Source organism: Canis lupus, chromosome 2 (assembly GCF_011100685.1).
Source record: "Canis lupus familiaris isolate Mischka breed German Shepherd chromosome 2, alternate assembly UU_Cfam_GSD_1.0, whole genome shotgun sequence".
In the NCBI taxonomy this organism is placed as follows: Eukaryota; Metazoa; Chordata; class Mammalia; order Carnivora; family Canidae; genus Canis; species Canis lupus.
This window is the reverse complement of record NC_049223.1, coordinates 7,862,833-7,875,117: the sequence shown is the minus strand read 5'-3', so window position 1 is coordinate 7,875,117 and position 12,285 is coordinate 7,862,833. Positions and strand designations below refer to the sequence as shown.

The 12,285-nt window shown below is 39.4% G+C and overlaps 1 protein-coding gene across 1 annotated transcript in view; it reads right to left on the bottom strand.

Annotated features, from left to right (window-relative positions):
- Nucleotides 1-882: 882 nt before the first annotated feature.
- Nucleotides 883-12,285, bottom strand: part of C2H10orf67 (chromosome 2 C10orf67 homolog) — a 189,797-nt gene continuing 178,394 nt past the window's right edge. Inside the window, exon 18 of the mRNA XM_038532058.1 lies at nucleotides 883-2,731. Within this exon, the coding sequence (XP_038387986.1) occupies nucleotides 2,640-2,731 (92 nt within the window). The 3' untranslated portion in view covers nucleotides 883-2,639. The remainder of the gene's footprint in view (nucleotides 2,732-12,285) is intronic.

Genomic DNA, 12,285 nt, shown 5'->3' with positions numbered 1-12,285 from the left:
CTTGGCAATGAAATCAAGAGGAGAAGAAATGAGATTTAACCTTAGCTCTTGCAGACGCCAGGGAGATTAAGCCATCTTTCACGTCTCCTCCAAGTGTGTACTAATTTTTCTCTGCGTGTCGCGGGCTGGTTATAGCCACACGCATCTCATTCAGCTTTCTTTCTGCCTTTATTCTAGTGGGAAGCTGCAAATACACTCCCCTAAAGTAGAAGCGCAAAAGAAATTGTGGCCACTCTGGTCTTTGTCAGCACAGAACCTGTTGCTTTAAGGGCGCTTTAAAATAAAGTCAGCCTCTAAATCGTCATGTTTTATGGACATATTTATTTATGTTTTTAATGGAAATGCTGGCTTCACAGTTTTCTTCTATATCTGCGATGATTGATTTTTTTTTATTCAGCCAACTTTTATTTACCTTGCAAAAATGTTCTGGACCAATGTGATAAATTACAGATATGCAAATTTCTTTGAATGGTGTTGTAAGTGTGTCTAGCTGGAGCTGAATAACTCCTTGCAAGTCAGTCTGTGCGCACTCAGGACCCCAGGGAGCTGATCAAAGCACCCATTCTCTTTCATCCCCGGTATTCTCCTCCAAACTATTTCGATACAATATGTTTCCATGATGCACTTAATGTGCTAGGGACATAGAACTCATTACAACCTAGCTAGTTCTGCCGACCTCTTTGTTCCGAGGCAGAAAGTCAAAGAAAAAAGGAAAAGCCTTGCCAGTTGCCAGCTTTCTGAAATGCTAAAGCATGCGTCATTTTTCACCAGGTCTCGTCTTGATATCCTCAAAAGACAAACTATGAAACCGGCCTCGGCCCTTTCTGGCATTAATTACACTGCTGTCCAGCCGATCTGTTTTTCCTATTATATGCATTTCTCAGCAGGGATTTTTTTTTTTTTTTTTGCAAGACTAATGCAGCTGCAAGTTAAACTATGAATGCATTTTTTTATCACTATGGAAAAAATAAGGGGAAAGCCTGCAAAACACACAACTGAACTTTTTAAAGGCTTCTGGCAGATAACAGATTAGGAGCAAATTTGGGAGGTTTTTGCAATTTATGTAAACCTGAAATTGACTAAGAGCCTCAGGCGTTTCCAATGCGCCCTCGGGGTTCTGTGGAGACACTCCCTGTGCCATTTGAAATTCTGCTTTGTACTCAGATAAATCTGGAAGGTGAAACCCTTCAAGGGTTCTGTTAAAATTCCGCAGTGAAGCAGTCTGTCCTGCACCCAACGAGGTGGCTGCTTCCAAGGAATTTCTGTCCAGGATAAGAGTACAGAGAATATAAATTCTATTTCATTTCCCCCCCGTTTCTAGTAGGGTTGATTGGTTGGTGGAAATGGCTGGCAGCCAGTTCTGGGAAAGATTCCAGACCTGACTCCGATTAACCCTCTCTGGTGAAACTCTGCTGGAAACCAACTCACCAGCAATTGCCATTAATCTACTTACTAATTAAGCCAATTCATTTCTAAAGGAGAAAAATTCCTTTCTTTAGCCAAACTGATGGGAGGAAATTTGAAAGAAGCGCCAAACTGTGTAACTGTAATTCAGCCAAGGACTGCGAAAACAAGGTGTTGATATATAGCAGCAGATTTAAAACAAGTTTCTAGGGCAACACTCCTTTGGAGACGGTGGCATATAGTGCATAGTAGATGAAGCTCGAATAATGCTCTCCGGCGCTATGCCACCCCGTGTACTTGTGTTGAAAATAACAAGTCCCTCTCCAATTAAATCTTGTGCCTTTTACGCACAAATAAATTGCCTCTCTAGCTTTCTTTCACACCAGAGTATATCAGCTTTATGTGACAGTTACCACAGATATATTTCTTGACACTTAATAAATAGCTTTAGAAATTTGTAATCCACAGTCTACATTTCTGAAACTGGGCTACGGACAGGGCCTAACTTGTAGTTAGGGGACCAGAAAGGACCAAGCTGACCATTACGCACGTAAGAAAGCAAGCTGGCCTTTCACAAAAGGTACCTGACATTCTGGAAAGAATAGATATGTGAATCTTGACCTTGATACTTACCAGGAAGCAAAACTCCAAGGGGTTTCCCACTTCAGGAAGAAGAGCTTTTAAGCTTTTAAGACAGGGCTAGGAGCCCAGGATCTATATAAGATAAAAGTGGATCTCCCTAGGGGGAATTTGAAATCCCTTGGAACCAGGCGTTAAGGCTCGCCTTCATGGGGATTACTGGCAGGCAAGGAGGCAGCAAATCAGTTTGACTTTGTATTCCAGGGAGAAGAGGGATGAGAGAGGGAGTGAAAGTTTAGTGCCTCAAACCTTTTAATTGAAGTCAGCCCCTCCCCACCCTAAGGCTTTTGGGGCGTGCTGCAGAGCCCAGGAAAGCACCATGGATTTGGCAGCCCCTGGGAGTCCGTGTGTCCGGCTCATCCAGCAAGAGTGAGCACCTGCCTGAAGGGCTTGGAGAGAGAGGTGCTCACCGGTGGGCTCATGTATTCTCACTTCAAGCGTGGGTCTCAAGTGAGTCTACATCATCCAGGGGAACAGAACAGCTATGTTAGAAACGCCTTGGAGGTAGTATCCCTTGTTAGGGAGGCAGGCCTTAGGACAGGATGGGGAGGGCCCGCTCTGTGGTCCCGTTCTGCACCACCCAGTGTCCTGGCCCACTACTCAGGAGCATCGATATCGTCCTCTGGGGTTATCTGGAGTATCGATGACTTCTCCAAAGGCTCCTCTTCCAGTGTTCCTGACAACCTCCCTAAAAATATGGAAAAACTATTAGACATGAACTTTGTTTTACTTGCTATACACAAACCACTTCCCACTCCTCACACCGAGCTCTTTGCCTCATTTTTAGTGGGTCCTCCCAGCTCTGGCCCCAGCTGGGGGCCCCTTCAATGACGGGAAGGAGGGGTGAGGGAATTGGGGGGGGGGGCAGGCGAGGTCCGGTGGTCAGATGCTCCTTGGCCTTCAAAATAGCTTGCTTCAACCATGTTTTCCTCTGAGACAGTTTTCCTGGTGCTCTAGACTGTGGAAATGGTCTTAGGAGCCTGTGACCCAGGCCAGTAAATTACCTTCTGCTGAGAGTCCCCTTCCTAGAATTAGGAGCAATTGTAAGAGAATTCAAAAAGGCAGGGATTGTCTTGGTTCGGGGGTCCAAGGATCTAACTAAGATTTAAATTTCCATTTGCATTTTCAGTCTTTCCTTCATATGAGATAGAAAAGTATGCACGAAAGAAAAGAAAACCACACTGGCGGGGTGGGGGGTTGGTGAAGTGGGTTCTGAAGTTGGGGAGTGGGGAGGTTCCCCCCTCCCACATTCGGGCTGGGCTCCCTGCTCCGTAGGGAGGGACATTTACCTGGTGTGTAAATTGTGAGGAGAGCGTTGGGGGTCTGAGACTGGAAAGCCACAACATGGGATGTGATGTTCCAGCTTTGAAGGGGAACAAAGGCCCCGAGCTAATCCCAGTGAAAGCCAGGAGCGTGGACAAGGCAACAAAGAATTGCAGCCTGTGGTCACCGGTAGGTGTCAATGTGGACACTTACAGCCGGGGCAGTGGGAGAGGGGAACACAGAGACAGGCTGTCATTCCAAGGCTTAACATGAACAAAGATAAAAACGTGACAACTTCGCCTTTCAATAGTTGGGAGGTTCAAAGTGGAGTGCTAGGGAGTCTATCTGGGTCAAGTCTTTTCTGAAGCAGGGCCTTTCTTTTTTTCTAGTAGAGTATCGGCCAGGCAAGTTCTGAGGCCCTTTTCCCAAGGTAACTTTTCTTACTAAAAGAAGAATTCTTCTAAACAATGTCCCAATTCCACCCACTTGCCTAAGGCGAAGAGATGGAGCTTTCAAGATTCCTAGACATGTATAAAAGGTGGTGTTTTCTGCACCCCAGAGCTCCAAGTGGCTGCGTTAAGTCTTTGTGAACTTGAACAGCCTACCTTAACCTTTTGGTTAAAGTTCATGTATTCTTTTACACATTTAATGAAAAGAAATAACACTTCCTTTTTATGCAACTGTGCATACATGTCGATGAGTCTAGGGGTGAGATATTTAGAAAGTATTCATCTGACAAAGAAATTTACATTGTGTGCTGTTGACGGAGTCCCGGACACCTGGTAGAGTTAGTATGCCCATGATTTCAGACTCACTATTAGAAATCAGCAGAGAAGGCATTTGCCAACAGATGGATCTCCCCTATAATCTTGGAAGGATAATTGGAATCTGCTGCTAACGCAACTGATTAGCAAAGACTATCTTAGAGAATTAATATAGGGAATTATAACAAATTATGTTTATCCTAAGAACTCAAGAAATGTTGTTTTCTTTGAATTCTGATACCAAAACCGAAATATAAGTTTAAAAATCATAATGTAATAAAATTCTGATTTTCTTTAGTTGAAATAAGTCTCCTAAATAATAAAAAAAAAAGGATGTAAATATCCTTAAAAGACTAATGACATTTCACAGGTAATGCAATTTAGAAAGAAACACTTCCATGTTTTCTTTTCCAACAATGTGCATTTTTGTAAACTGCTATAAATTGCAATTCAAAAGCACTGATCTCGCCATCCCCAATCATTTTTTATACTGATCAAATGAATGCAGATACTCCCATTTGGGAGGGGCGACATGACATTTCACTTGGCAGTTCTAAACAGGTCACAGACCTTTCACAGACCCTAAGGCAGTGGGAGGGAGCTCTTTACTAAACCGTGTAACCAAATCAAACCAATGGTTACCCCTTTTCAAAACCATTGGAATGGTTTGCACAATGCTATTCACATAGCAGCACAGAAACTGAAAGGATGGTCATCCAATGGAAATTTCTTTCCTTTTGTTTAAACTTGCAGAGCTCAAAAAAAGTAATACTTTGAAGGAAAACGATTACATTTACTATGATAGAAATCATAGGAAATGCACACTGCGTGTTTATTGGCATAACACGGCATAGCTGTAGTCACCCATTGGTATGTATATATATGCACATGTATGTATGTATATGTATGTATATTTATTGGAGATGTTGCTTTGTTTGAAACCTTAGGCACAAAGACACAACATGGCTGCCCTGGAGATGACCTATTGCTTTCAAGTTGCTTGAACACATCAGAATTTCTATTGTTAAGGTTGATTAATTGAAACTGATAAGTTACCATGAATAAAGATTGTTTTTCTGTTTAATGTGGTGGGCCTGATTTGGTAAATGCCTCATTCATGTAGCTTTGCAGTGCAGCATATGGGCAAGAGTCATTCAGTATCACAAACATATACAATTTATTATGCTTGTATGGGCACAACTAAAAGGCCTTTTTATTTTAATGACAAAGTTTCAATGAAAAATTCCATTTAAAGAGTCACTAGTAACATGAAGTGTGATTCTGTAAACTATACTAAGAGTTTCTTTGAGTTTCTATGAGTCGTTTTAAAAATATGATATTTAAGTACAGTAAAAAAAAAGATGCATATGCCCAACTTATACCATAACATTAGTCATTGGGAATACAGCAGAATTTATCTTAAATTTAGCAGGCATATGAAAGGAAAGCACTTTATTATCTGATGCCACCTGTGTGCTATGCTGTCAATAAAGTTACCATAAATGTTTCATTGAGATGCCACCAATGGTAGCTCACACTGCCCAGTTTATAACAAAATGCAAATGGGGTTAGGAAATAACATGCCAACCTCTTGACATCTTTTTTTTTTATCTTAATGAATAAAATCAGAAGACGATATTTACAAATAATTTAGGGATTATCAGATGAAAAGCCAGTGGATTTAGTAAGTTTTCCACAATTTAAGTACTGTTCTTAAAATCTGGTGTTACTTTTTGAAGTGTTAACCAAATCAAGACTATTGGGAGTATTTACTGATAAAGGTAAGGTTTCTAATTTTTTCATAATGATGTTGTACAGAAACTTTTTTTTCTCTTTTTCATTTAGGCTGCTCATGTAATCATCATGAAAGAGTACTAAAAAAATCTGAAAGACATGCAAATGAACTTCAGGAATGACTGTATCAAACCATCAAAGAGATAGTTACCATATTCAGCTTTTAATGTCTTATCAAATAAATTCTCTGGTCATTCATGTCCATGAAACAGTTCAAGTTCACCCAACATTTCTCAATTAGATTAGATGGGTAATCTCAGTTCAGCTCTTCTGGAGAGTAATAAACCACATTGGTCACAGTTGACCACCGCTAGTATGTGTTTCATAAAGGACTGGATGTCCATTGGAAAGCTAATCCGTGCACCGTCACTTGTAAAATTCCCTCCTGCATTTGGAAGTGATAATCTGTATCTAATTTTTAAAGAAAAATTTACTCTCCTTTCACTCTTCTGAGGCCAATTTCTTTTCTGGACCTGAATAGAGATCATTGGTGCAACAGTACCAAATAGCTTTGGTATGTGTATAACAAAAACCCACCTCTTTGTAGAACATAACAAATTATGCAATGTTCACAGATGCACTTCCCATTGTGCCTTTTGTGAGAAAATGAAGACCCAACTCTGTTCCCCACCCCCCTCTTTATGAAAGGCTAGGCTGCCAATGCAATCTGTCCTAATCCTAGAGAAAAATAAATACACGTAATATGGCAGTTTTAGGGAGTTATTTTTAAAGTGATTTTCATTTGGGCTTTTGGTCTATGTTATTTGCACAAGTTTGAATTTGAAGTTGCAAACAGCTATTTATTCCTACAAATGGGCCAAAGCCCTTGGGCCCTAAGGATTAATATGTTAACTGCTTCTGTCATCCATCTCTGGAGTTTGGATCTTTCATAGAAATGCTTGTTTTCACACAAGTTACTGCTTAAATTGATTGGTTACTAAGGAAATTTAGTGAGTTTTCAATGATAATTTTTAAAACATACATACTAAAAAAAGATTTTACATGTTGTTTCTGTAGTTTGGCTTTTGATTCTCCTACTCCCCTAGCCTTTTGGGGCTGTAATTGACAGCCAGGACTGTGTAAATTTAAGGTGGACAGCATGAGGACTTGATTACATCTATTGTAAAATGAGTACCGAAGTAAATTTAATTAACATCCATCCTCTCATAGATTTTTTTTTAAAGTAAAGTTTTTCTCCTTGTGATGAGAACTTTTAAGATCTACTCTCTTAACAACTTTCAAATATAGGGCACAGTGAGGTTAACAACTATTCTTATGTTCTCTACATTACATCTCCAGTGGCTCTTGGTCTCATAATTGGGAGTCTATATCTTTTGACCATCTTTCTCTGAGTCTCACTCCCTCTTTTGGAGAGGAGAGGCTATACACAGATAAACCTGAGTAGCAAGGTAGCAATTTCTGCAGAAGTGCTGACAGGTGTAGAGAGGTGTTCCCACCCTATCTAGCCAGACCACCTTAAATCCTGGTGTTTCTTTTATTGGATATATGACTTTGAATGTGGATCTTAGAATATAAAAGCACACTAAGAAGACCCTCTGCATCCTGAGTGCCTAACCCAGGACTTCGCTTAGGGTAGGTCTTCATAACATCTGTGCAGTGGACGAATGGATGAAGTAAGGAAAGCCATATAGGTAGGCAGTGTTCACGGCCCTCACAGTTCCCTGACATTGACTATGGTCTTGGTCATCAGGCTTGCTTTGACTACTGGGACAGAAGCAACTGTGATGTCAGCAGAGACTTGAACACCCCCGTGCTCTCTTTTGCTGCTCTTGAGAACCCTGAGACCACCATGATCACAAGAGTGGGTTTGCCTGGTCAGTGATGAGAGCTACAAGATCTGGTTACGCTGTCACCCCAGCAGAGAGCCAGTGACGCAATCGATGGCCAACTAACCACAGAAGATGAGTGAGTGCAGCAAAACCAGACAGAAGACCTGCCACCTTGGTGAAGGCTTCTATCAAGGCACTGAAGCATGGAATAGCATGACATATCGGGGGCAGTAAGTCATTTGTTATGACTAGATTAGAGAGCCCAAGTAGGGGAGAGGCAACTATTACAAAAGATGGTAAACTGTATGGTAAACTGTGAACTTGATTTTATCCTGAAAGCCATGGATATCTACTGAAGGAGTAAGCAGGGGAAAACAAAGTGTATTGAAGTGAACCAAAAATAAAGTCTTTAGTGACTCCAACACTTCATACTCAGAGTATGGGCAGAACTGGGTAACCAGGAGAGGTTGAGAAGGATGCTCTGGGAAGTAGGAGAACTAGAACAGGTTGGTGACTCACAAATCAAAAGGAGAGCATCTTAAGAATGAAGGAAGGCTCATTAGTAATGACAGGCTGGGGTGCAGCCAAGTGAGAGACCTGGACACCGCATTTGAATGACTCTGATGACCTGGGTAAGAGCTGCGTCAGGGAGAGCTGAAGTCAGAAGGTAAGTGGAGTAAACAGGAGAAGGAGAGAGAAGGAGAGAGACAGGGAGAGAGCAGGTCCCGATTGCTCTCTGGAGGGCTAACGGTCAAGGTAGGAGGACCAGAAGGCGCTTGCTTGAAGAGAAAGGGAAGGAAAGAATAAGAAAAGGAGGTGAGGACATGTTTACAGGAAGAGGGCACTGGAGCATGGTGGTGCCCTTCAGTCTGAGGACAAATGGGGATTTTGTGAGTTAAGTAACCTAAGTTCATAACTGTAGAAGTCTGAGTGGACTTCAGATTCAGTTTTATTAAACATCCTTTGATCACTTACTGATGGCCAGGAAAGTGACAGGCAAATTTATGCACAATTTATACGCAGGTCTATTCACATTTGAATCCTTAGTGCTAGAATGCAGTTTGAAGCTTGGAAGAAGCACCTTTCTAATCAATCAGGGGGAAATATCTCCTTTATGGTGAAAATTAGTGGCAGAACATGTAATATAAAGTGGAAACATAAGGTCACTGAACTTATGTGGGACAGTGGCTGTCCATCTATTTAATGTGGAAGTTAATAAATTGCTATTCTGTATTAGCTTCCTAGGGCTGCTCTCCCAAAATAACATAAAGTAGATGGCTTAAAAAGACAAATGTTAATTCTCCTCACAGTTCTGGAGGCTGAAAGTCCAAAATCATGGTGTTGACAATACCATGCTCCCTCTCTGACTCTGAAGAGCATCTTTCCCTTCTCCCTAACTTTTGGTGGTGCCCATTGATCCTTCATGTTCCTTGGGTTGAAGCTACATCATTCCATTCTTTGTCTGTCATCACATAGCATTCTCTCTGTGTGTCTGTGTCCAAACTTCCTTCTTCTTAGGACACTAGTCAAAATGGATTAATGACCTAACGGCCCCATCTTGATGGTATCTGCAAAACCCCTATTCTCCAAATAAGGTATATTCACAGGAACTGTGGGTGAAGGTTTCAACATCTTTTTGGGACAGGGGATACAGTTCAACCCAAAATGCAATCTACTCTGGAGAAGGTAACTCATTACCTATTTCACAGGTGGAACATCTTTACTAAGATGCAACAGAGATTTAAAAAATGTTTTATTAGAAAACATAAAGAAATAAAAGGCAGCTAAACAGGTAAGGAAGAACAAAAACTCTCACTAATTATAGATGCTGTGATGCTATATATAGAAAACTCTAAAAACTCTGCCAAAAAACTATTAGGACTGTTAAATGAATTCAGTAAGGTCAGAGGATACAAAAATCAATGTACAGAAATCCATTGCATTCCTATAACTAATAATGAAGCAGTAGAAAGTTAAATTAAGAAAACTATCCCATTTACAATTACCCTCAAAATAATAAAATATCTAGGAATAAACTTAACCAAAGAGATAAAACACCTGTACTCTGAAAACTGTAAAACACTGACAAAAGACATTCAAGAGGACACAAAGAAATGGAAAGACATTAAATGCTCATGAGTTGGAAGAAAAAATATTGTTAAAATATCTATGCTACCCAAAGCAATCTACAGATTTAAAGCAACCACTACCAAAATCTTGAAATAGCCTTTCTCACAGAACTAGAACAATTCTAAAATTTACATGGAACCACACATGGTCAAAGCAATCTTGAAAAAGAAAATTGGTCAAAGCAATCTTGAAAAAGAAAAATAAAACTGGAGGATCACAATTTCAGATTTCAAGTTATAGTACAAAGTGGTAGTATAAGACAATATGGTACAGGCATAAAAATAAATCAATGGAATAGAACAGGAAAACCCAGAAATAAATCCACAACTATATGATCAATTTATCTTTGACAAAGAAGGAAAGAATATTCAATGGGAAAAGGACAGTCTCTTTCACAAATGGTGTTGGGAAAACTGGACAACAACATGAAAAGAAATGAAACTGGACCACTTTCTTACACCATACACAAAAATAAACTTAAAATGGATTAAAGACCTAAATGTGAGACCTGAAACCATACAAATTCTAGAATAGAGCACAGGCTGTAATTTTTCTGACATTAGCCATACCAACATTTTTCTAGCTATGTCCCCTGAGGCAGAGAAAATACAAGCAAAAACAAACTACTAGGACTAAATCAAATTAAAAGTCTCTGTCCAGCAAAGGAAATAATCAGCAAAACTAAAAGGCAATCTATAGAAGGGGAGAAGATATCTGCAAATGACATATCTGATAAAGGGTTAGTATCCAAAATGCATACAGACCTGATACAACTTGACATCCAAAAAACATCCCAATTAAAAAATGGGTAGAAGACATGAAAGAAATTTCTTCAAAGACCTACAGATGGCCAACAGACACATGAGAAGATGTTCAACATCACCAATCATCAGGGAAATGCAAATCAAAACTACAATGAGATATCATCTCACACCTGTCAGAATGGCTAAAACAACACAAGAAACAACAGGTGGTGGCAAGGATGTGAAGAAAGGGGAACCCTTACGCACTGTTGGGAATGTAAACTGGTACAGTCATTGTGTAAAACAGTATGAAGTTTCCTCAATAAGTTAAAAATAAAACTACCTTATGATCTAGTAATTGCACTACTGAGTCTTTACCCCCAAAATACAAAAACTCTAATTCAAAGGAATTCAAAGGTACCTGCACCCCTATGTTTATTGTAGCATTATTTATAATAGCCCAACAGTAGAAGCAGCCCAAGTGTCCACTGACTGGTGAGTGGGTAAAGATGTGATATATATATACATAATATATATACACTTTATATATATATATCTACATATATATGTATATATACCTATATATATATATATATATATATATATCTACCTACCTATATATATATACATAGGTAGGTATATATGTAGGTATATATGTAGGTATATATATATATATATATCTACCTACCTATATATATATATATAGGTAGGTATATATGTAGGTGTATATATATATATATATATATATATCTACATAAACACACAATGGAATATTACTTGGCCATAAAGAGAATGAAATCTTGCCATTTACAACAAAATGGATGGAGCTAGAGAGTAAAATGCTAAGTGAAATAAGTCAGTCAGAGAAAGACAAATACCATATGATGTCACTCATATGTAGATTTTTTTAAAAACTTTTTTTAAATGTAAGCTCTCCACCCAATGTGGGGCCAAACTCCTGACCCTAAGATCAAGAGTCACATGTTCAGGATCTACATACTGAACCAGCCAGGTATCCCTCATATGTGGAATTTAAGAAACAAAACAAAGGAACAAAGGGGAAAAAAAAAGACAAACCAAGAAATAGACTCAACTATAGAGAACAAATAGATGGTTACCAGAGGGGAGGTTGGTGGGGGAATGGGTGAAATAGGGGATGGGATCTAAAGCGTACACTTATTATGATGAAAATAAAATAAAATAAATAAAATGTTAAAAATGATAGATATTTAATTCACACTTTCGATGCATAAGACAGTGATGACTGTGGCCATTATTTACAAGGCAAATTGTTCTCAGAATGGATTATATATATAGGCTGAAATAAAATGAAAGAAACATGAAGAATAGTGGTTTGAACATTTAGGACTTTTTTGGCGAGGGGAGAAGGGAGTAAAATGGCATAGTGAGTCCATAATTTACAACACCACATGGACATGGTAGATAAAATTTTAAAGGAAAAACTGAAAAGACTTACTGGGCAAATAAAATAAACATTTCTCTGGTAAAGAATGTAAAGCAATGAATCAGGTTGTCATGGATGGGATTGTCTCTCTGAAAGATGTTAGAGTCCTAACTCCTGGGACCTGTGAATGTGACCTTATGGTCACACATAAGGAAAATAGGGTCTGTGGAGATGATAAGTTAAGGTGAAATCATCAGGGTGGACCCTAATGCACTATGTCAGTGTCCTTATAAAGAGAAATTTGGACACAGATGAAAACACCCACAGAGGGGAGACAATGCGAAGACACAGCA